General features: G+C 36.4%; 2 protein-coding genes across 2 annotated transcripts in view; one reads left to right on the plus strand and one right to left on the minus strand.

Annotated features, from left to right (window-relative positions):
* The first annotated feature begins 272 nt into the window (after positions 1-272).
* On the plus strand, positions 273-4,702 carry prlh2 (prolactin releasing hormone 2). The gene is made up of 3 exons (XM_056451061.1): positions 273-333; positions 763-968; positions 4,030-4,702. Exons 2-3 carry the CDS (start codon positions 803-805, stop codon positions 4,215-4,217), a joined length of 354 nt encoding a protein of 117 aa, XP_056307036.1. The 5' UTR covers positions 273-333; positions 763-802; the 3' UTR covers positions 4,218-4,702.
* A 1,298-nt stretch (positions 4,703-6,000) lies between these two features.
* myripb (myosin VIIA and Rab interacting protein b) overlaps positions 6,001-26,826 on the minus strand; it is a 44,304-nt gene continuing 23,478 nt past the window's right edge. The window contains exons 10-13 of the mRNA XM_056450117.1: positions 25,747-25,908; positions 25,543-25,638; positions 25,367-25,439; positions 6,001-10,183 (exon numbers count right to left, since the gene is read on the minus strand). Coding sequence (XP_056306092.1) covers positions 10,122-10,183; positions 25,367-25,439; positions 25,543-25,638; positions 25,747-25,908 — 393 coding nt within the window. The 3' untranslated portion in view covers positions 6,001-10,121. The remainder of the gene's footprint in view (positions 10,184-25,366; positions 25,440-25,542; positions 25,639-25,746; positions 25,909-26,826) is intronic.

A 26,826-nucleotide genomic window follows, 5' to 3' on the forward strand; every position in this document is an offset into this window, starting at 1 on the left:
GCTAGGGTGTCAGAAAATCTCTGATAAAGTGCTTTAGGGTGTGTCTAAAAAGACAAGCTCAATCTCATCGCTCTTTCAGTGTGATGGATCCAAGTCAAGGGATCAAAAGGAGTGAGGATGCTGATGTGGATAAGAAGAGGAGAGAAAGAAGTGGGAGGTGTACGTGTGTATGGAAGGATGTCCTGTTAGATTGACGTGATCTAATCTATTCCGTGACGGTCTCCGTGTGATATATAAGCAGGAAACCTTGACATTCCTGAATTACTTGGATTGAAGAAGAGGCTCCAACCTCAAAAACATCTGTTGCTGAAGAGTACACGTCCAAAGACACATGTAAGTCTTACTGATTTAATCAACAAAGGTGATTTCTAAAACTCCTTTCTTATCAGAAATTGGTCTGAAAATAAGTAATGACAGTTTTGATTAGTTTCTACCTGATGTGACCTTTCAGGGGTTTCACAACGTAAAAAACGTTTTCTTATTTAAAGTTTTTGTCATGTTTCTAGTCCAAATATCTACGTTTTCTTAAATTAACAAGCATTTTTTAGACAAGTGGAAAATATTGTATTGTTTTCAGAAAAAAGTAATCAAACCTAAGTGAGTTTTTCCTTAAAGCAATCTAAATGATCTGCTATTATATTATATTATATTATATTATATTATATTATATTATATTATATTATATTATATTATATTATATTATATTATATTATATTATATTATATTATATGTGAATGAAATATTGTTCTTGTTTTCATGCAGCTGCTGTGTGTCGTGCAGTGCCCTGTATTAGAGACTCAGCATGCTGCTCACCGCCTTCACTCAGCCCGTGACTAAGTGCCTGATTGGTTCGCACTTGGGGACGGTTGCATTCCTGCTGCTGCTCATTCTGTCCACCTCTGAGACCTCTGCACATGGCACCACAGTCGAGCATGACCTCCACATCGTCCACAATGTCGATAACAGAAGTAAGTTTCATTACATTCTTTTTTTTTCATCGTAGGGAACTTTATTAATTTAAAAGCTTCAAGAGACTTTGACAAATGAATGCAAGAATGGCTGGCAGAAGAGCTGATCTTACATGTTTATGTTTTATTAAAAAAAATATTCATTATACTGCAAAACATGCATATATATATATATATATATATATATATATATATATATATATATATATATATATATATATATATATATATATATATATATTCTTGTCTTGTTACTTAAGTGTTTTTTTAGACAAATAAGAATGTCTGGCAGGTCTTTCTTGTTTTAATGATTCAGTATTTTTGAAAACAACAAGAATGACATTTTACTTTACATAGAACCGAGACAAAAGTACCAAGTAAGATAAGCATTTTTACAGTGTACAGACTGAAATGAATTATACAGATATTCTACACTAAAAATATAACCTTAAATTGACATTAAATTACTGCCTAATAATTGTATTCATTTCACAGTAAAAATACTGTATGTGAATTCACAACAAATCACTGTGAGGTAGTTCACAGTAATTTACTCTGATTTTGTTACATACATTTTTTGTGAAATCAGAGACATATAGTGTAACTTCATAGTAGATACTAAAGTCCATTACTGTGATTTCACAATATTATCTTGTAGAATGAACTATATTTTACTGTGAAGCAGGCTTTTCTCAGCTAGTCATTCTGACATTTACCCTGACTTTGAAATCATTTTGGGTGTTTGGTTTTATTAATCAAATACTTTTGTTCCTGTTTATTACATTTTTGGCTAAGCACAAAGTTATGTTCATTTAAAATTATTTCATATTTCCACATTATAATATTAAATAAAGTTATGTTAGCCTTATAAAACTAAATAAAGGTCCAGTGCACTCAAAAATGAAAATTTACTATAACATTCATGTTGTTTCAAAACAGTATGATTTTTTTTCAAGTTATTTTTGAAAATGTAACCGAATTTTTTTGGGGGCTGTATAAACATTGTTATTTCTAAATATCAAAAAAGTGCCAATACTAGCATAAAAGTAAATTTTTTATTAATGTCTTTGTTGAATTAAATAAAAAGAGTTTGAATTCCTATAACTAACATGAAAGAGAGATAGCCCTTTTTACAGTAATTTGCTATAATCATGCTAATTTGATTAATTTTACAATAAAATTCTGTTCACAACACATTACTGTGAATATTTACAGTTAAATCTTTTAAAAAGATTCTAATGTAATTTACTGTGAAAATTTACAGTAGCGTTGTGAAAATCTGGAATTTTCTTACAGTGTAAACTATAGTTTATCAATAAGTATTTTTATAACTGTATGGAATTAAATGGAAAAAAATATATATACATAGTCATAAAATGATTGACTATGTACAGTTGAAGTCAGAATTATTAAACCCCCTGAATTATTGTTTATCTTTTTCCCCAATTTCTGTTTAACGGAGAGCAGATTTTTTTAACACATTTCTAGACATAATAGTTTTAATAACTCATTTCCAATAAGTGGTTTATTTTATCTTTGCCATGATGACAGTAAATAATATTTTACTAGATATTTTGAAGACACTTCTATACAGCTTGAAGTGACAGTTAAAGGCTTAACTAGGTTAGTTAGGTTAACTAGACAGGTTAGGGTAATTAGCCAAGTTATTGTATAACGATGGTTTGTTCTGTAGACTATTGAAAAAAATATAGCTTGGTTTTTAAAAAATCAAAAAAATATTATCAGACATACTGTGAAAATGTCCTTGATTTGTAAAACATAATTTGTCAAATATATAAAAAAAAAAATTCAAAGGGGTTTAATAATTCTGATTTTAACTGTATATATATATATATATATATATATATATATATATATATATATATATATATATATATATATATATATATAAATATATTTAAATTCCATACGGTTATTAAAATGCATATTAATATACCATAGTTTACACCGTAAGAAAATTCCAGATTTTCAAATTATGTTACTGTAATTTTTCACAGTAAATTACATTAGTATCACCTTACAGGATTTAACTGTAAATATTCACAGTAATGTGAATTTAATCAAATTAGCATGATTACAGCAAATAACTGTAAAAAGGGCTATATCTCTTGCATACCCCCCCCCCTCCAAAATTTGGTTACATCTTCAAAAATAACTTGAAAGGAAAGCATCCAGTTTTGAAAAGACATAAATGTCATAGTAAATTTTCATTTTTTTAATGCACTGCATATTTATTTAATTTATAAGGTCAACATGGAAATATGAAATAATTTTTAATGGATGTAACTTTGTGCTTAGCCAAAAAGTAATAGACGGGAACAAAAGTAATTGATTCATAAAACTAAACACTGTAAAACGTTTAACAATGTATATTTTTACTGTGTCAAACTGATAATGTGACAGTAAATGCAATTCATGTAATATGAGATATATCGTTACAGTTATTTACAAACGGTCGTCTTAAATCTAAAAAGTTATCAGTGTAATTAGACAATTAGCATTTTTTATAGTTCTTTTAAAAAAAATTAACAAATAAAACCACCACTGCACAATTATAGTCGAATAGTCAATGTCTTTTTTATTGCTTTATTCCTTAACCTGTAATTTTTTTAATCAGTTTTTAATAATTTTTATTCTTTGCTGTTTTTTTTATTATACTTTTATTCTTGATAAAGCACTTTGAATCACCATTGTGTATGAAATGTGCTATATAAATAAATTTGCCTTGCCTTCATTAGTGATTTAATCCTCGACCTGAATAAAATGTTTTTCAAAATCATGTTTTAAATGTAAAATGTTTTTAGATAATCTTTAATATAAGTTCAATTATTAAAAGAATTAAACATTGTTTGAATGGATTTTCTTTCTGTATTACAAGCATATCAAATACTTGCACTGTATTTAAATAATGCTCCATTTTACGTTAAATCTACAATCAATTTTATTTTTGATATCAAGCCAAAAATATTTCTAGTTTCTGCATTTATACATCAAATATGTACTAGTAATACTAAGATGTGCTCTGACCTGTCCCAAAAAGGTCCAGAGATCGATCCATTCTGGTATGTGGGACGAGGTGTGAGACCCATCGGACGTTTTGGGAAGAGACAAAGTGGTGGTGGTCTGCAGCCGGTGGTCAAATCACTGGAGCTCCTATTGAACACACTCAGGAATAAGGAGAGCTTGCAGAGCGCGCTGGCACAGGAGGAGTCAGACTGGTTACCATGACACTACTGATTACAGCCACCTGCTTTCTGTGTATATTTTTTTCAATATACTAATATTTCAATGTATTAGTGTGTATAATTAATCACAGTTTTCTCATTTTGTCCCTGGCTATGTGCATCCCCATATAGAAAGATTATACATGGAAAATATGCAAATGACATATATGAGATACAACTTCCATATTTGTATTTGGTAAAATATATGTAAAATTGCTCAAAATATTATATATATATGTATATAAATGGGTGCTTACATATGTATTTTTTCAACCATTGGAATGATAGATAAACAGTTGAAATCAGAATTACTAGCCCCCCTTTACATTTTTTTTCTTTTTAAGATATTATGATGTTTAACAGAGCAAGGAAATTTTCACAGTATGTCTGATATTTTTTTCTTCTGGAGAAAGTCTTAGTTGTTTTATTTTGGCTATAATAAAAGCAGTTTTTAATAAAAAAAAAACACTTTATGGTCAAAATTATTAGCCCCTAACATGCCTAGTTAACCCAATTAACCTAGTTAAACATTTAAATGTCACTCTAAGCTGTATAGAAGTGTCTTAAAAAGTATCTAGTAAAATATTATTTACTGTCATCATGGCAAAGATAAAATAAATCAGTTATTAGAAATTAGTTATTAAAACTATTATGTTTAGAAATGTTGAAAAAAAATCTTCTCTCTGTTAACCAGAAATTGGGGAAAAAGATAAACAGGGGGGCTAATAATTCAGGGGATTTAATAATTCTGACTTTAACTGTATATATATAATTTTCTTCTAAAATGACAATTTTTTTTTTCAGGATCCTAAGTTTATGACCAGTTATTTCATGGATGATGGATATTTTATTTTTATTGCCTTAAAAGTGAAATAACTGACCATAAACAGAAGAGGCTGAGTAAAATGCTAATTTTAAAAAGAAAAATTTATTTGCCATTTAGGGTTTTTTTGCATCTAAACTCTTCATATATTAAAATTATAGCTAATACATTTGCGAATACTGTATATGTACATATTTGCATATATATATTCCCCCCTTTGAGTTTGAAATATTTCCCAAATGATGTTTAACAGAGCAAGACAATTTTCACAGTATGTCTGATAATAGTTTTTCTTCTGGAGAAAGTATTATGTGTTTTAGTTCGGCTAGAATAAAAGCAGTTTTAAATTTAAAAAAAACATTTTAAGGTTAATATTATTAGCCCATTTAAGCTATATATTTTTTGATAGTCTACAGAACAAACCATCCTTGTACAATAACTTAATTACCCTAACCTGCATAGTTACCTAATTAACCTAGTAAAGCCTTTAAATGTCACTTTAAGCTGTATAGAAGTGTCTTGAAAAATATCTAGTAAAATATATTCACTGTCATCATGACAATGTGTGTGTGTAAGTGGCCATTTTTGCTATATTTTAAAACAAGTGTTGCATATATCGCATATTTTATATGTGAAATCCAAATATGAAAGGTCATATATGTCATTTGCATATATTGCCTTATATCAGATTTGTATGTGGGCCTCAATATTCATTTCAAATAAACTGACTGGCAAGTGACATATCTGTATATATTACAAATGCAATCTATATTAATAAATAAATCCACAAATGTATCTGTTTTTCTCTTATTGATAGTTTACTGTAATGGATTATGCAAATTTTGCTTTACAATTAAATAAAAATAAAATGGTTAAAATATGTTCCACCAAAGAAAACGCAAACATCTCTGAGTCTTTTCAGGAATGCAAACTTTATTTATATTTATTTGAACACTGTTTTTATCAGAACAAATTTGGCACGAGAATTCATTGGCTTTGCTTTCTTTTCACTACAGAACATTTTCTTCTTTTTTTTTTTTACACTTTGCTTAAAACACACAGAGTTTTCTGACATTAGAAGACAAGCTAGTGCCCTTTCATTCATGACAAACTCCAAAAAACAGTTAAGAGGCTTTGATATTTCATATCCGAATAACGTTTTCATTCAAATGTAAATATGCATCAGACTATTCAGTTAGAAAAATACATGACACTGTAAGACCATTTTAATTTTATGACTGTGCTTTTCATGGGACTTTTTTTGTTTTGTTTTACATCTATTAGAAACAAAGTGATTCATGCTTCTATACACAGACATTGCCATAGACAACAACGAGGAGCAGGACCCGTTTGAAAGTATGAAAGCGGAACAGCTCCTTTGTAGAGTAGAGTAGAATGAGGAAGGCAAAGAATGGTGCAAATGGAATCTTACATACTAATTGATTCTCTATTGGCTCAGAACAAGAAGACAGTTTAGTGAAATATTTAAAGGTAAAAGATCAAACTTAAGCTGTGGTCACACTAGAGTTTAAGCTTTCAGAATTCTGTGGTATGGCGCTGAGAAAAGGGGCAGGATTAAACAAGATAATTAGACATTTAAAAAATAAAATATTGGTCCATATTTTACATTTCTGTCCAGAGAGGTCATGTTTTGATCCTCGATCGGGCTCACGCAGTCAAGTGATGCAATTTCGCAGGTCAGAGTTCACCAAGCTTGAACTTTGCAATGCAGTGAACTGCGAAACTTGTCTCACAAGCTTGTGTTTTGGGTCTGATGCATTCGCATGCGTATGAATGGACGTTTATGGGGGGGGAAAGTCCAGTGTGAACGCAGCTTTTCTTGATCTGACTACTCGTTATGCAGCACAGACAATATGATGCAGTATTTTATATCACAGTTGTACATAGAAGGTAGACATGCCTGCAAAAAATATTCTTAAATTATTCATAAATTATTCCTTACAGGTTTTTAAAGAAACTTTTACCACTATGCTTACCACTATAAACCTTGCCAAATAACACATTTAAAAGGGATAGTCCACCCAAAACTGAAAATTCTGTCATCATTTAGGCCCAATACCAATGCTACCCCTTAGCCCTTACCCCTTGTTGTGTGCATTCACGTGAAATTGAAGGGGTGTCCCATTTCTCTGTAGCTTAGGGCTACAGGGCTAAGTGGAAAGGCTAGATAGCCCTTAAAATAGAGATTTTCCAGGGCCACACTTGGAACCAAGTGATAAAAAAAATTTCCCAGAATACACCATCTAAAAATGACAGCATGGCTGCACACGAAAGTCAGGAGATCCACATATTAGTATTTTTTGTTATTATTACAAATTTTTACAACAAACATGTGTTTTAATACATCATTACCATCATGCTTTAAAAAAAAAAAAAACTCTAAAATAAAAACCGCAAAGTTTCACTATCTGTAATCCCTAATGATAACTCCTGTATAGCAGTCCGACAACATTCTGTCACTTCATGACATTCGAATAACCTGTCAGAAAAGTCTAGTGGCTGGGAATGGGCTTTTTACAGTGTTTGCTATAATGTTAATGTTGTTTTCATGTGTTTACATAGATGAATATGGCCACTGTGTACATACACTGTATAGTTACGAGCTTATTGCCACATTTGACACAATCTACATTGTATAAGCGCTATACAAATAAAGGTGAATTGAATTATATTATTATTATTATTATAACATGATACAAGCCTTCAGTGATTTCCTAAAGACCAAAAATAACGAAACTGGAATAACTACAGCAGTCGTAATTATCAATATCATATGAAGCAAGAGATCATTGTGACATTATGACGTTTGCAGGTGTTGTAGTGCTGTCCCATTTCTTAGGGGTACATTTTGAAGCCCTTCCTCTTCACACTCTGTTTCAAGGGCCAAGGGGAAGGAGTAGGGATACAAAAATAGAATTGGGATTGGGCCTTACTCACACTTCAGTTGTCACAAAAAGTTATTTTGGAAAATGCTGGAAACCTCATTGACTTTCATGGTATTTGTTTTTTCAGGTTTCTAAAATTAAAAAAATATATATCTTTCTTTGTCGTCAATAGAAAAAAAAAACACTTAAAGGTATGAAATCACTTAAGGGATAGCAAATGGTCAAATTAGAATTTTCGGGTGAACTACCTGTGATTTGCATTCTGGTACAACTATCCATACCTGTTGGGATTATAATAAATCTGACAATTATCTGTGTAGGGACATACCGTTGTGATCATACACATTGGTGGTTTGGCTTTTTGATTATGGACCCTTTTCACAAGACTGTTATGACACATTTTAAGGTTATCATAATCTTAAATCCTTAAAAAGCGATTTAAAAAAAAAAAAGCGTATGAACATTTATATGCATTTATGAAAGTATTACTGTATATCATCTTTGCGTCAAATTACAAAAGATGTGAGGTGTTCCTAATGCAGCGTCTATGGGGCTGAGAGTAAATCTGACGTTATTCTCTCTTGTCCGGCTTCCGTCATCAATCTCACACTATTTTTTTCCTTTTTTTTTAAAGTCCAGATAACACCATCATGGAGTTTTTCTTTTATTATTTCAGCAAATAGGGTTGTAAAAAGTTATTTGTTGTACTCTTCCATTCGCTGCACTTTAAGTTTACCCAACGATGATGCCTTCTGCTACTGAAAAACCCAGAAATGTGAAAAGAGTCTATTGGCTTTTAACAATCATGCAGGTATAACACTGAGCTATTGTAGCATAATGGTTATAATAACTATCCCCAAGAGGTTTTCAGTTGCACACCAATTTGCACTTGAGAAAAAATACTGATTGTTATAGAATTTCAATAAATGATCATTTCAACTATACATTGCTAGGTGGATTGTAACTAAAAATGTGTAAAATAAAGAACAAATTATGTATTAAGTGCTTACTGAGATGGCAGTAATCTGATGTTCCTACTAAAAAGATCATCAGACATCTGAGGTTGGTTCAAATACAAGGGTGTATAATTCATTGCAGCACACTTTCAAACTCCTTATGTGGCAGGGTGGTTGAGTGCTTTCATATAATAATCCATCATTATTCATTCATTTTCCTTTGGCTTAGTCCCTTATTTATCAGGGGTCGCCACAGCGATATGAACTGCCAACTATTCCGGCATTATGCAGCGTTGACACTCATACACTACAGCCAATTTAGTTTCACCTACTTATCTAAAGCACATGTCTTTGGGCTGTGGGGGAAACTGGAGCACCTTGAGGAAACCTACACGAACACAGAGAAAACATGCAAACTCCAAACAGAAATGCCAACTGGCCCAGCCAGGACTCTAACCAGCAGCCTTCTTGTTGTGAGGCGACAGTGCTAACCACTAAGCCACAGTGCCACACCTTTATTCCTTTCTTTATTTAATTTTTCTTTACATTTTTTTACAAAATAAAAATAATCACATGATGAATTTCACAGTTGTTGTAGACGTTGAATACAGCTTTGAGTAAAAAAAGAACACCTCAAAAAATGACCTTGAGAAAAAAAGGAAGCCTGAGATATTTATGCCATATTTGAAAAGAATAGAAACATAACATCAAACAGGTCCTGCAGGTATTTAGTTTGTACTTTCTGACATTTCACACATTTAAAACTTTTACAGAATGTGCTCCAGCCTCTTTTTTCAGTAACATTTCTAACATACAGATTTCTAACATACACACGACCCAGCAAACATAAAAAAAAAAAGAACAGGAGGTGACGTCCCATATTGTTTACATTTACCACTGTGCATAAGTTACACATACAAGTAATTACATCGATTTAAATCTACATTTACAACCCTCTGTTATGTTTGTTGTAGGAGTTTAGTCTCCATTAAGGCAGAGAGAGATAATTGAATCCCCTGGTTACTGAAGGTGTTCCAAGGTTTGGTAAAGTTCTATGGGTGAGAAGTGAGATCAACCCAACATGGTTTGTGATCAGACATTAGTGCCAATCAAATTGGAGGACCAGAAGTTGGAACAAGGCACTAGCGTGGAACAGCCTGATGGTCCTAGCATTCAGAAGCAGAGTGATGTGGAGCCACACAGCTTATTAGAGGATCACAGAGTCATACATCCTCTTGCCATGGCCTCACAGATCTCATCTGTGACTCAGATTTGACTTCATTTTCTGTGCAAATAAAAACCAGAACACCTTTTTAGAAAACCTTTTATTTTATTCAACACAGGGAGAGAACTGTAAAAGTATTTTCACTATAATATTTTGCAGTAATATTATGTAATAAGCTATTGTCCTTGATATTTATCTCTCTTATGGAAAAGATAAATAAGATCCCTGTATGGAAATGTACTTTTATTTAAGTCACCTTTATTTAATCAAATTACATACATCAATTTGATTGAAGAAACTGTTCTTGTAAAAATCCTAATAGGAGGTAAAGACATTTATAATATGAAAAATATTTATATATCAAAAAAATGCTAATCTATGCAGCAGGATCATTTAACACTAAATGAAAACTAATGGCTGCTAAAATGCAGTGATGCTGGTGATCTGAATTGAGTGTGTTTGATTAAGGAGTTACAGAAAATGTCAAAGCTGATGGTCCCCCTGGAACGTGGTTGAGAAACACTGGTCTAAAACACATGATGCATGTGCCCTTAAGGCATGTCCAAATCCACTTTTGCTATTTTAAGGATGGGAAAAACTGTCACCACCCAGCACATGGTCTAAAAGGGTTGTCCTTCTTCTCTTCATGAGTTATTAGTGGATTTTAGGTATAACGTGCAATAAACCAACCAGGGTCTCATGTAAGAGTGAGCTGCGGTTGTCCACGCATGCATTGTGGGTTTTCTATGTACAGGGTGAACTTTATAAGTGAAAAAAAAAGAAACACTTCATTAGTGAGAAAATGGATATGCTCATAAGCTTTAACTTCACAGACCATATAGAGCCAAAATTCCACCAAAGGTGAAGGTTTAGGAGGTGAGCTAATTTTGATCTATTATGACATTTTTATATTTATGTAGACAATAATATTTTACATTTTGATTTTTTCATTTTCCATTTTTAAAAATGTTTGTGTGCTGCTGTGCATCCCTGTGTGTAATAATCAGTACTTGCACTGTGTACACACGTATAGGTGTATATCATTAAAGCGCTCTGTAAAAACTAAATACTACTACTACTAATAATAGTAATAATAGCATAATAAAAACTGCGCCATTTACTTTACACCTTTTTAGTTTTTCAATGGCACAGTCTATTTCAGTTGCCTCAAAATAAAAAATGCCCCAACAAAGAGTCTTAACGCTGGTTTACACTTCTGCGTTGAGTAATCAGCGTGACCCACGACGCATGCCTTGCGCCGTGCTGTGCATTTATACTTCTGCATGCTGTATAACACTTCCGAAGCGCTAGCTGGCAGTAGGTTTTTTTGTTCATGTGTTGTGTTTATTAGCGGATGTTTTATTTTTTCTGAAAGCTACCTTAATGTACAAGTAGCTAAAACTCACTCATTCTGAGGCGGGACCCAGCGGATGTGCAACAACTTTAATCATAAGGTAAACACAAAACAAAAGTTTCCATCTGGAGCTCCGTCATGATACTCGACACTTGTAAACACACGCTCGGGTTTGAGCAGCTCTCACCCCCACCCACACTCGTCAGCGCTACAAAACCGACTAATCACAGAGCTTGTACTATGCGCCATTGTGACATGTAGTTACTTTTTTTGAGAGGTGTGGTCAATGTCAGCCACAGCAAGGGCTATGCGACCATGCCAAGCATGCTCCGTACCATACGCGTGTGCTTGACGCAGAAGTATAAATAAGCCTTTTAAATACCTTCTTTTTAGACCAGCACACCAATGGGCACACAAATGGGCAAACATCAGAATCAGAATCAGTTTTATTGCCAAGTGTGCTTCACACACACAAGGAATTTGTTTTGGCTACAGAAGCTTCCAGTGTACATAAAGTGACAAGTGACAACACAAAATAAATATGAAAAAAAAAAATCCAAATAAAAATAAAAATGATAAACAATAAACAGATGCGGTTAGTCAAGAAACCTGGATGTTGAGTTGTCTGTACAGATTGATATAAATATACAGGTTATAAGGTGTTGTGTACAAGTGCGAAATGTAGAAAGTATTGCATTGTATATTGATATAAGGTGCTGTGTACAAGTGCGTATGAGAAAGTATTGCACATATTTATTGCACAGTAGGGGAATATTTAACTGTTCATAAGGTAGACAGCCTGAGAAAAGAAACTTTTCCTGTGTCCGGCTGTTTTTGTGCTTGGTGCTTTGAAGCGCTGACCAGACGGTAACAGTTCGAACAGGTAGTGTGCTGGGTGGGAGGCGTCCAGAGTGATTTTGCGAGCCCTTTTACTCACTCTGGAAGAGTACAGTTCTTGAAGTGTAGTAAGGGTTGTGCCAGTGATTCGTTCAGCAGTCCGGACTATTCACTGTAGTCTACGGAGGTCGGTTTTGGCAGCTGAGCCGAACCAGACAGTGATTGAAGTGCAGAGGATGGATTGGATGACAGCTGAGTAGAACTGTACGAGCAGCTCCTGTGGCAGGTTGAACTTCCTCAGCTGACGAAGGAAGTACAGTCTCTGCTGGGCTTTCTTCACAATAGAGTCTATACGAATGTCCCACTTCAGATCCTGAGAGATGGTGGTGCCCAGGTACCTGAATGACTCTACTGCAGCCACAGTGCTGTTCATGATGGTGAGTGGGGGGAGTGCAGGGGTTTTTTTCCTGAAGTCCACTATCATCTCCACTGTTTTGAGCATGTTCAGCTCCAGGTTGTTGTATCTGCACCATAACACCAGCCGCTCCACCTCCTGTCTGTATGCAGATTCGTCACCATTCTGGATGAGGCCGATAACAGTAGTGTCATCTGCAAACTTAATAAGTTTGATGGACGGGTCTTTTGCAGTGCAGTCGTTGGTGTACAGGGAGAAGAGCAGTGGAGAAAGAACACATCCCTGGGGGGCACCATCCCTGGGGGGCACCAGGGCTGATGGTATGGCTGTCGGATGTGATTTTGTCTATTCTGACTAGCTGCTGTCTATCTGTCAGAAAGCTGGTGATCCATTGACAGACAGAGCTAGGAACAGAGAGCTGGGCCAGTTTGTACTCAAGCAGTGATGGGACGATGATGTTTAATGCAGAACTGAAGTCCACAAACAGAATCCTTGAGTAGTTCCCTAGTTTATCCAGATGTTGTAGGGTATAATGCAGTCCCATGTTGACTGCATCATCCACAGACCGGTTTGCTCTATAGGCGAACTGCAGGGGGTCCAGCAGGGGTCCAGTGATGTCCTTCAGATATGCTAGCACCAGTCTTTCGAATGACTTCATGGCCACAGATGTTAAGGCCACAGGTCTGTAGTCATTGAGTCCTGTGATCTTTGGCTTCTTCGGGATTGGGATGATAGTAGAGCACTTAAAGCAGGATGGAACTTTGTGCTGTTCCAGTGATCTGTTTAAGATCTGTGAGAAAATGGGAGCCAGCTGGTCAGCGCAGGTTCTCAGACAGGCTGGTTAGACACCATCTGGCCCTGGTGCTTTCCTTCTCTTCTGTTTACTGAAGATCTGACGCACGTCATCCTCACTGATCTGAAGCGCAGGGGGGGAGAGAAAGATGGCTGGAGGTGTTGATGGCTGTGTAGGGAGATGGTCCGAGCTGTGTTGATGTGGTGTTGATGGCCGTGTAGGGAGATGGTCCGGGCTGTGTTGATGTGGCGTTGATAGCTGTGTAGGGAGATGGTTCCGGGCGGGTGTGAGGTGTCTGGTCAGAGGTGTCAAATCTACAGTAGAACATTTTCAGCTCGTTTGCAATATGTTTATTGCTGTCGATACTGGGGGAGGTGTCTTGTAATTAGTGAAACATTTTAAGCCTCTCCACACTGATGCAGGGTCGTTAGCTGAAAACTGGTTTTGCAGCTTTTTGGCATAGCTTTTCTTAGCCACACCAATCTCCTTTGTCAATGTGTTCCTGGCCTGATTGTACAAGATCCTGTCACCACTTCTGTAAGCATCCTCTTTGGCCTGACAAAGCTGTCTGAGTTTTGGTGTGAACCATGGTTTATCATTGTTAAATGACAAGTAGGTCCTGGTTGGGATGCATAACTCCTCACAGAAACTGATGTATGATGTTACAGTCTCTCTGAGCTCGTCCAGATCTGTGGCTGCAGCTTCAAAAACATTCCAGTCAGTGCATTCAAAACAGGCTTGTAAGACCTGCTCTGTGTCGTTGGTCCATCTCTTGACAGTCCTTAATACTGGCTTAGTAGTTTTAAGTTTTTGCCTGTAAGTTGGTATAAGATGAACCAGGCAGTGATCGGAAAGTCCTAGAGCTGCTCTGGCGACGGAGCGATATGCATCCTTTATTGTGGTGTAGCAATGGTCCAAAATGTTATTGCCTCTGGTGGGGCATGTAATGTGCTGTTTGAATTTAGGCAACTCATGTGTGAGTTTTGCCTGATTAAAGTCCCAAAGTATGATAAAAACAGAGTCCGGGTGTTGTTGTTCTGTCTCTGTGATCAGATCAGCCAGCTGTTGCAGCGCAGTACTCATGTGTGCTTGCGGTGGAATGTAAACACAGACGAGAATAAACGAGGAAAACTCTCTTGGTGAATAAAAAGGCTTACAGTTAATGAAAAGCACTTCCACATCAGGACAGCACATCTTCTTTAACACAGTTACATCCGTACACCACCTTCTGTTGATGTCTAAGCATGTCCCACCACCGCGCGTTTTGCCCGTTAACTCCGTATCGCGATCTGCTCTGTACAGCTGAAAGTCCCGTAGGTTTAATGCGCTGTCCGGAATGGCTTCGTTTAGCCAGGTTTCCGTGAAACACAGGACAGCAGAGTTGTTAAAGTTCTTGTTTTTGCATGTGAGCAGAAGTAGTCCATTTTGTTAGGAAGAGAGAGGAGATATGCCAAGTGGATGCTGGGCAGCGCCGTTCTGAAGCCGCGCTGTCTAAGCCTGATGAGCGCGCCGGCTCGCTTCCCACGCTTGGGCGTCTTGTAGCGTTTCCACAATGCGGCTGCTCCGCCGACTACAATGTTCCACAAAATGCCACAAAAATCTAAATCCAGTTCTTGATTAGTTGGTGTGCACTGCCGAATGTTCAGCAGCTCGTCCCTGGTGTAACTGATCGTGTTTAATAAACATAAAACAGGACAGACTAACAAAAACAGTGCAAACACTGGAGAGCTCCAAACCGAGGCGGCCATCCGCGGCGCCATCTTGATGAGGTCATGGATTTGCTATTTAAACAATGTGGTGCAGGATGTAAAAATAACACCTGAACCAGGTTGAAATTAGCAACTAACACTTGCATCACGCCTGCTGCCGCATTTCACCCAGTGCAGTGAGCTGTGAGTTGTGATTTTGTGATAGTTCTCCCCAAAATTAAAATGATCTCACCATTTACTCTCCCTCATGTTAACTTACATAATAGACTAATACAATACTACGGAATTCAATGGGTACCATCAACAAGCAACCTTCTTTTGTGTTCAACAGACAACCAATTACGCTTTGAACAAGTGAAAGGTGAGTAAATTGTGAAAGAGATTTCCTTTTTGAGTGAACTATCCCTTTAATTCTTGATGACTTATGCATTTAATGTACAGAATACTGTCCACATATAAATTACATACATTTTGATGACAGATTTTGCTGTACAGCACTAAAGATTTTTAGTTAAAAAGAGCAAACAATGATATGTGCAACGCTGGCTAAAGAACCACTTCAGGCCTTGTTCATGCTGTTATGGTCTCCTTCTTTTGGTAGGTTTGTGTGACTAACAACTGAACTAGAATATGTATATTTGTCCTTTCAAGCCGCAGCTAATGTGAAATAAAGGAATCAAGATGAATCATAGCCTTATCAATGGACAGCGCAAAACTGAAACCCTGCTAATTAGTAGGATGATTAGGCAGGGGAAGACGAAGCAGGAACAGAGATAATACTATTGGCCGAATCTGGGTTTCATCTCTAATGGACTCTTTTTTTTCTTTTCCCAGTGTCTCTACGTGGTGCATTAAGTCTTGCACCTTTTCACTGGTTGCTCATTTCACCTTTCTTTTCAAATCAAAATGTGTAATGTCAGTTGGTGTGAAAATAGATTTTCCCCCCTTTTCAGCGTCAGAGGAGGAAAAAGGTGCTCATTCTCTGAACCACATGAAATTGTAGCCTCTAGGATGTTAGCAGGTTCATACCATGTGATCACAGATAAAGCACACAGAGAACCTATAAGACGTGATTTATCCTTCTTTATGTTTCTGAAAAGGTTCCTTACTCCATTGAGGTTATTAAGAAAATGATATTAAGGAACTGTGGAAGACATGGGTGAAGCAAAATAAAGATTCTTAAAGATTTTGTGCATGATTTTTGTAAAAAAAAAGATGTGGACAAAATAGTCCATACTAATGCCTGACCCATACAGACTGATTGGTGTGAACCAAATGGCACATACAGCTGTGTGTAGGTGTGAAATCCTGTGGGATATCAGCTGTCATGTGTATAAAATCTAGAATCTTCAAGGGTGGTCCAAGCAGTGTCATATCTTTTGTTGTAACTGGTATAAAGTTGCCACACACACACAGATAATTGGGTTGAGGTTTGTGAAAGACGACATGCTGACATCACTGCTGAAGAACTGTGAGGAACTACCTTTAACAGAGTTTTTTCCCTTTACCAACCATGGTCAAGCTTATTTTACACTTATTTTACACTATTAAATAGTTATTTTGTGTATTAGAGCAATCTCAACCATTGGCAAGCCACAAGCTAAAAAAAAAAAAAAAAAATCTAACATTAAGACTATTTATTTTAAAACACTAAGTCTAATGCCTCAGACAAAATAAGGTTGTACTATAAAACCTTATTTTATATAAAAAAAAAAAAAAAAAATATATATATATATATATATATATATATATACTGTATATATATATATATATATATATATATATATATATATATATATATATACTGTATATATATATATATATATATATATATATATATATATATATATATATATATATATATATATATATATATATATATATATATATATATTTAAAAGTGGCAGTTAGACATGACATGACAAAACCACCCCCACCGCTCAAAAAACAACCCCAAAAAAAAAAAACTATAATTTCTGTCATTCTTTAATTGTATGACTTCTGATCCAGCTTGTGTATTTTTGCTCATTTTTCGAAGATTAAGAGAGATTCATAAATTAAAAATGTTAAGTCAGAATTATTAGCCCCCCTTTGATTCTTTTTTCTTTTTTAAATATTTCCTAAATGATGTTTAACAGAGCAAGGAAATTTTCACAGTGTGTCTGATAATATTTTTTCTTCAGAAGAAAGTCTTATTTTTGTTTTATTTGTCTGACGATTTTAAGGTCAAAATTATTAGCCCCTTTAAGCTATATATTTTTTCGATAGTCTACAGAATAAACCATCGTTATACAATAACTTGCCTAATTACCCTAACCTGCCTAGTTAACCTAATTAACCTAGTTAAGCCTTTAAATGTCAGTGTCTTGAAAAATATCTGGTAAAATATTATTTACTGTCATCAAATCATGGCAAAGATTTTTAAACAGTGTATGCTTGTAATAAAAAAGACAGTAAAATCTATATTTAAGTAATAACCACTTGAATCAGTATATGCCACATAGAGGCTATGGGCCCTATCATACACCCTGAGCAATAAGGCACAAGACGTGTTTGGTGTGATTTGTTGCTATTTTCAGACCAGCGCAACACTAATTTTTACATTTTGTGCCATATTTTTAAATAGCAAATCCATTTGTGCCACTTTGTGGACTCATGGATGTGCCAGTCTAAAAAGATGCATTGCTGGTGCGTTGTTATTTTGAGGTACTGAAATAGACAGTGCCGTTGATCATCTAAAAGCTGGTCTAAATGAAGTTTATTTATAAACTAATTTCGAGAGGAGCACATGTTTATGATTGATTACAGCTGGTCCTGCATTAACTAATGCATGATTCACCAATGAGATGATTCCTAACTCTCTAAAAAATTTCAAGTTTCTTACTTCAGTTAGAAATTGCAACTAATTTTAATGAACACCTCTTAAACTCTGTTCAGAAACTTGCTAAACATTTTCCAGTTGTTGACCCTAAAAGATGTTCTAGCCTAAAAGGCACACAGATGAAATAAATGTTAAAAAAAATGATTTCCACATTGAATAATAGTAAAACAAAAATGTTTATGGCCTCGATACTGCTTTTTAAAAAGATATAAAGATATTTTATGTTTTCTTTACACAAAAACGATGAATAAATCCATAAATTATAGTACTTTTCCCGCTGCTTTAAAATGTGCAATAATAACACCAATATATATATCAGCCTATCAGTTATCGACCTATAAGCATTTAATACTGTTAACCATGATATATTAATTAACAAATTAAGATTTTTCAAAACAAACAATAAATTGGATAAAATTGTTTAGGTTAACAATTTTAAATCTACCTTTAAACCAATTAAATTAGGAGTGCCTCAGGGATCTATTTTAGAACCTCTACTTTTCAGTATTGATATAAATGATTTACCAGCTATATGCATTGATACTGATTTATTAATGTATGCGGATGAGGTTGTGCTTTACACTTATGGAAATAATCCAACAGAAGTTGCTACTAAATTAACAAATGAAATACAAAATGCTTTTAAATGGTTGCAAAATTCAAATCTCACCTTAAATGTTGAAAAAACTGTATCCATGTGTTTCTCAAACAGGTATAAAATTGGAAATGTTTTAGAAATTTTTATAAACGGACAAAGTATTAAAAATGTCACTGAATTCAAATATTTAGGTATCAAGTTGGACTCAAACCTTAATTTTAAAACTCATATTACAAAAACTTGCTACCACACTGAGATTAATTCTAAGAAATGCTATATATATCAGAGATTCTCTGACTTATGAGGCCTTTGCTATGTATTTAAATACTATGATTGTTCCACATTTGTTGTACTGTATAACGAGCTGGTCTCAGGCATGTAAATAATTTTTTACACCGTTAGAATTATTATACAAGAGAGCACTTAAAATTCATGGTTGTACCATCACTGCAATATCTTTGAAAAACATAAGTCTCTTAAGTTTTGATAATATTATTCAATATTCCAATATTTGTTTTGTTTTTAAATTATTCACAATCTTTCTGCTCCACCGTTAAAAAAAAATAGTTTTTTATCAAATCAAATTTGTACACACAAAAAAACTTAAAATAGAAATCCTGCTACAACCTGGCACAATGCATCTTTCCTTTTTGAGGTTAATGTAATTTTTGTGCATGTCCCTGTTAAATAAATAAATTAAATTCAATCTTCGCCTTGAATAATGAGCGAACAAACACCCTCACACAACGCATGCGCCATGTCTTAAACCCAGATCTCCAGGAAGATCACAGTCCACGAACTCCGCCTAAACTACCAGCAGCCAGTATCCACGATCCACGCCATTGCAATGAAAGCGAACTATCACCCCTTACCATTTCACCCACAGTACATAGCATGCTTTAAGGCAAAACCTCCAAAAAATTATGACTCTCCAACAAAGACTAAACATTTAAATCTTTCGAAAGATGAGACTTGTGTGACAAGAATGATTTCAACCATTTTAAGACACAAACACAACAAACATTAGTGTCCTCTGTCGAACTGTCAACAACCATAGACAATAACAAACTGAAGAAACTCACCTCACAAGCCTCCCACCTGTCAACAGATCCAAAACATTTTAACAGCTTGCAAAGGGTCCAGGTGATCCAATGCCATAAAACATTAGTCCACAACACATTAATACTTCGATAAACATCCATGGAATACACTGCTATCATCCAAACTAGTCACTGGAGTGCGTTGAGTAGAGTAGCATTTTTTAGACATAAACATTAATGATTTTTGTCCAGGGCAATGCAGTGGCGCAGTAGGTAGTGCTGTCGCCTCACAGCAAGAAGGTCACTGGTTTGAGCCTTGGCTGGGTCAGTTGGCGTTTCTGTGTGGAGTTTGCATGTTCTCCCTGCATTTGCATGGGTTTCCTCCAGGTGCTATGGTTTCCCCCACAGTCCAAAGACATGCCGTACAGGTGAATTGGAAAAGCTAAATTGTCTGTAATGTATGAGTGTGAGTGTGTATGGATGTTTCCCAGAGATGGGTTGCGGCTGGAAGGGCATCCGCTGCGTAAAACATGTGCTGGATTGCAAGTTGGTGGTTCAGCAAGTTGGTGGTTCATTCTGCTGTGGTGTCCCCGGGTTAATAAAGGGACTAAGCCGAAAAGAAAATTAATGAATTAATGATTTTGTCCATCAAAATGGGTGCCGACCTTTTGCAAATAGCTAGTTCAAGTATAGATTAAATGGTGACATCGTTTTTAAAGTTCAGGGTTTGATGACCGCAGTTGTTTAAAAAATAAAACAAAAACAAAAAAACATGTGAAAAGATTATTACGCAGCTAGTGAAAAACATTCAACACATCGAGCATAGAAGTCCGATCATAATATGCCATAGTGAAAACGGTTGGATGTGAAAAGGGCAAAGAAAACAAACATCCCGCTTGACTGCAATGAATAGGAGGAGGACGTTTCTGACAAATAACTAAGGGGTGTGGCGGGCCGCCCAATGCATAATCAGTGTCATCCTGGAAAAGGAGCACTCAAGCCACCTGGACATGATTACGCTGATCACCTGCACCTGGAGCTCATTTGCTCCAACACTATAAAACCACCACAGCGAAGACAGTTGGTGAGAAGCCTCTCCACTAACCAAAACTCTCATGAGTTCTCTCTTTCTCTCTTATGAAGCATGGACTGATCGAGCCAGGCGATCTGTGTTTCACACAAGCACGAACTGGACAAAGCAACAATTTACACACAACTCACTTAAAACTCACCTGAAGGACTGCTGCACTGGGACCGAGGGAAGTTTAATGGAGACACCTGCGCACCACACATATTCACCAGCACCAGCACTGGAAATGAAAAGCCCTTCAGGAGTGTGTTCATTAACAACTTGTGTCTGCCTTTTCACGCCACCCTGCTACAGGGATTAAAACTCTACTCCACCATCTACTTCCCTTACTCTGCCTTCAAGAGGTACTTCCAGGACCACCAACCAAGCCACGCCTCATATCCTCAGCTCACTATCCCTCCGCCATCCTGTGGGGGGACGAATGTTCACCTCCTGCATCCTTGTACATTGCAACAACAAAGCTATCGCACAATGCATTAACAAAGTGCGCTGCCATTCACTAATGTCGCTAATGCCCTTATTAAGAAAAATCTAATTTCTGATTCTTTATTGTTTCTCATTTCAAAGATTATGGTAGCTGGCTCTAGAAGCTGACTCTTATCCACACCTGACCCTCATTTTTTAGAAATTACACTTAGAACTGATAAACCTCCCCCTATATCAACTCCCATATCCCTCATTTTACAATCAGTTACCCCTAGAACCCTTCAGTTATACCTCCTACATGGAGTTCATTCAAACACTTTCACTCCCTTTATAAAACACCTTTCCCAGATTTTTCCATGGGTCATCAGACACCATTTCTGATTTCCCAACCACCCTCCTCATCAAAGGTATCCAAACCCAACCCCCCACGTTTTTGGTTTCAAAAACACATAAAAGAAGTCCTTCGCCTCTCAGGCTTTCCCACTGAACCATTTTTCTAGTAATTCATTTAGAATAGGAGCAGCCCCACAACATCCCACAACAGGCTTTCCCAACAACAAATCCAAACCCTCAAACCTTCAGAACCTTCAAATACTACATTCACCTCAGCCAATAGCACCTCAAGGAAGCCCAGCTGATCTTCTCCAGCCAACTTCCACTCACTGGAATTCAAGGGCATGAGCACGACTCTTCTTATTCCCCATCTTTCTAGCATTGGAGCTCCTTCACTACCTTCCCTTCTCTTCATTCTAGCCTTTCCCTTCCAAGCATGAGCTATACTCTGCGTCCCCATCACTCCCGTTCACAGCAGCTCAGACTCCCACAGCTGAGCTCATATACTGCTACTGCTGAGCTCATATACACTTCCATTTTTACGTACCACTACTGATATACTGCCCTGCACTGCCACAGCAGTTAAATGCTTCTGCAGGAAAGCACAATACCTACCATTACTGACTACTATTGCACCTCTACAGCAGGCAGCAGAGACGCTCCACTTAGCTATATTCCCCCATCATACTACTGCTGCAACAGTGACACTCTAAACGAGCACTTCCATTTCCACATATCATTATTGTCACACTCCCCCGCAATGCTACAGCAGTTAAATGCTCCGGCGGGAGGACACATTACTTTACAAATACTGATCACTATTGCACCTCTGCAGTACCAGAGACGCTCCGCTGAGCTACACTCACCCATTGCACCACTGCTGCAGCAGTGATGCTCTAGCTGAGCCCATACTCACTTACATTTATACACATCATTCCTGTGGGAGCAAACATAACTCTTTAAATACTGACTACCACTGCACCTCTGCAGCAGCAGAGATGCTCTGTTGAGCCTCATTCTCTCTCTGCACTATTGCCGTTGCAGTGACACTCTGCCTGTGCTCACATACACTTCCATTTATTCATACCACTTCTGACATACTCCCCAGCACTGCCACAACAGTTAAAACGCTTCTGCAGAATCGTACTTTGCCTTTCAATACTGACTTACATTGCACCTCTGCAACAGCAGAGACACTCCGCTGAGCCTCATTCTCCCTGCGCACCACTGCCGCAGCCATGACGCTCTGCCTGAGCTCACATACACTTCCATTTATTCCTACTGCACTCCCCAGCACTGCCAAAGCAGTTAAAATGGCTCTGCGGAAGCGTACTTTGATTTCAGTACTGACTTCCATCGCACCTCTGCAGCAGCAGAGCCACTAAGCTTTATCCTTACATGGCACCACTGCCATAGAAGAGTTTCTCTAGCAAAGCTTATACATACCTGCATTCCACTTACTACATCTGTCACACTCTCCCACCCTGTCACTGCAGTTAAACACTGCTGTGTGAGCACACATAGCCTTTCAAACACTGACTGCCAGTACACCACTCCAGCAGCAGGGACTACTCTAATCTAAACCACAGAGCGGGTTGGTTTTGTGCCTATGCAGGTCCAAATGCTTACACATTGCCTAAAACACACAGGATGTCCAGCAACACACAAATATCTTTACATATGAAAAAATTAAAGGATTAAAGGAAAATGTTACAAAAATTATTATTTTCGACAAAAATATAAAAACCACTACCCCCATGCCTTTCTCATCTCAGATGCTTTTTTCAGTTTGTTCATGACAATTTGCATTTGTATATTGTCATCAAATTGGCATCAAATTCAAAGCTCTGATGTTTGCTTACAAAGCGACCTCTGGCTTTGCTCCTTCGTATCTGCTCTCACTTTTGCAGATGTATGTGCCCACCAGAAACTTGCGTTCTGTGAATGAACGTCGCCTCGTTGATCCATCCCTAAGAGGGAAGAAATCACTTTCCCCAACTCTCACATTCAATCTGCCCAGTTGGTGGAATGAACTCCCTAACTACATCAGAACAGCAGAGTCACTTGCTGTCTTCAAGAAACGACTAAAAACTCAACTGTTTAGTCTCCACTTTCCTTCCTAATCTTAACTGCCTCTCTGACTATACCACTAACTGTACTCTCTCTCTCTCAAAAAAAAAAAATTACTAATGCTTAGCTTCTTAGACTTTACACACCTGAAACTTGTCTATAGCACTTGTTCACTGCTGCTCTTATAGTTGTGTAAATTGCTTCCTTGTCCTCATTTGTAAGTCGCTTTGGATAAAAGCGTCTGCTAAATGACTAAATGTAAATGTAAATGTATAATGTTATTATTATTAGCAGTATTATTTTTTATTATGCATATTTATATTTATTTTTTAATAAAAACAAGTTTAGATTTGTCCACATGTCTGGTTTTGGAGACGTATGCATCATCATATGGGGCATAATAGGACATGTGTTTGGACATAACTTTTTTGACCACACTGTTATTATTGTTCATTTATTCATTTGCTGATAATTAGAACTGAATTTAGAAATTAACCTTGAAACAAATCTTTGTGCTTAACAAGCTAAATTAAATATGTAGACTAATGAGAGTCATCAGAGGAGTGAGTTTCCAGCCTGTTCAATGTTTCATGAAAGTAAAGGAGAAAAGTAAGGAGTAAAAGTAAAGAGTCAGTAAAGAGGCTCATGCATTATCCTCACACAGAGTTTAACTGTTTTCTTGCTAGTGAAGTGTTCAGGTTTTCGACTTACAATGTCCGCCATGTAAATAGCAAATGCGCTATGCGCACCGCAACTGACACTTAAAGGTAATGTGAGAGGAGACTCTGATTGGTTCAATGCAGGTTATGCTTAAAACACACCCATAATTCATTAAGAGAATAAGCACACCCCTTTTAGACTATGTGCTGGCGCACAGACATTTTTTTCTATCCCAAAAGTGGATTAGTGCTTGTACACAATTTACTTTAGACTAACCCCTAATGTGTTTTTGGCTATTCCCATAAATACACCCATACAACAAAAGGCACATTTTGTGCACCAGTTTGACCAATTCATTGACAAGAACTGACTCACACTGAACAATTAACTGACAAATCTAACATACTGAAATTTTGACATGAAATGATGAAATGCCAGAGCACATTAAAAAAGGTTATTAAATGTTTAACTATTTACTTCATATATATATATATATATATATATATATATATATATATATATATATATATATATATATATATACTATATATATATATATATATATATATATATATATATATATACTTCATATACTTGTCATTTACTCTTTCCAGTTTATATTCAATCACAATTTAATTTATTAAATGTAGCATTCTCAGTGCTCAGCATGTTTAAGCAAGAACATTATGTAGAAATCTGTAAGGTAATGTAATAGAGATGTACAGGTTAAAGATCTTCCGTCATTTTGAAATATCGCACAATTCAACAGCACTTCAAACATTTGATGCAACTGATTTGACGTCATTTATAGGATATGTGAAAATGATGATGGATAATTTCATTCATGAGTAACCTGGTATAACATGTTTTGACATACTTTATTTTAATTGAATACAGAAGGGTGGGAAGTCTTTAATGGTCTGTTTCTCTCACAAAATAATCACAGGGCTACAAGAGATCTGTATTCTAGCACATAAATTATATGGACTCTCAATTAATCTCTTTAAACTAATTAATGTTTGTATATGTGTTCATACCTGATGACATGCTTCTGTGAGGAGGAGCAGGTAGCTTTCTCCTCTGATGGCGAGAAGAGTCCAGTGTTTGTGGCTGACAAGAAAAAAAAAATTACAAATAGCATGAGTCAAATTTATTCCATGTAAGTGTATCCTGCTTGTCTCTAAAGTTCAATCTTGAGTATACTGAAACTCACCATAGGTTTACATTTGTACTTGGAAAAATGTGTACACGCAGATACATTCAGACCTGCAGTTTTAAGTGCGGATATTCTTGCCTCAATATCTGATATCTGCAGAGAATAAATACACAGGAAAATTTGCACCTGAAAAGTCTAATACTGTATTGCAAAAGCAAAACCAAAACTAGAATTGCTCTGCATTATGCTGCAATCTTGTACCTGAAGCTCAGACTGCTGCACCTGGGCAGCAGCAGTGGCAACCTGGTCTTCTAAGAAGGCTAGTTCTGTGTCTGTGGTGGAGCTGCTGATGCTGCGTGCACATTCTTCCAAGTCACCCAGCGCCCCCTCGAGGCTGTACACAGCCCCTGCTGCCAAATACACCTGCATATAGAAAACAAGTTAACCGAAGTGAGATCTGATAGTTCATTCCGCTGTGGCGATCCGGGATTAATAAAGGGACTAAGCCGAAATAAAATGAATGAATGAAGTGAAATCTAAATCTGAACCTACTAGCTTAGTTACATTTTTCAGTAGCTTGACAGTATCTCAGCTACTTATGACACAATGTAACTTTTTCAGTAGATAGCAACTTTTTCTAGCAAGTAGAGGAATAGCTTGACAACAGCTACATTCAATTTCAAGAGTTCACACTTGATGCTGAGCTGATGATTGATAATAAAGTGTGTTTGGTCTGTCCCGGGAGAGAGCCCTGAGCTCAGAAGATCCTTGAGCCCTTGGCACGCTCCCGTTTCATCAGGAGAGAGGGGAGTCTGAGCTCAGGTAGGTCTCGAGAGCTCTCCTTAATTCGTTCGCTCGGCCTACTCCTTGATTATTAGGGTTGGCACAGTGGAATGAAGCGCCAACTATAACAGTATATATCTATGCAGTGATTGTCTAGTACTATACACTCATATACTGTGCCAATTTGGATTATTAAATTCACTTATACTGCATGTCTTTGAACTGTGGTAGGAAACCGGAGTACCCAGTGGGAAACCACGTGAATGGGGAGATTATGTAAACTCCACACAGAAATGCCAACTGGCCTAATCAGGACTCGAACCAGTGACCTTCTTGTTAAGAGGCAACAGTGCTAAACACTGAGCTGCCATGCCGCCCTGTGCTTACTTAATCTAGGAAAGAGAAGTTGACTTTGGAAAGAAAATCTGGTTATTTATGCACATTTGCATTTGTCTGATTGGTAAATTATATGATAGCTAATGTGGGACCAGCTGCGGTCAAGCATAAGCACTTGATCCTCTTGAAATTAAATTAATTAAATAAACTTCACTTAGTGAA

The sequence above is a fragment of the Danio aesculapii genome, chromosome 24 (genome assembly GCF_903798145.1).
Source record: "Danio aesculapii chromosome 24, fDanAes4.1, whole genome shotgun sequence".
NCBI lineage: Eukaryota > Metazoa > Chordata > Actinopteri > Cypriniformes > Danionidae > Danio > Danio aesculapii.

Coding starts and splice junctions, on each gene's coding strand:
- prlh2 (XM_056451061.1), top strand. CDS start 803: ATGCTGCTCACCGCCTTCACTCAGCCCGTGACTAAGTGCCTGATTGGT. Junction 969..4,029: donor CCACAATGTCGATAACAGAA/GTAAGTTTCATT, acceptor TGTCCCAAAAAG/GTCCAGAGATCGATCCATTC.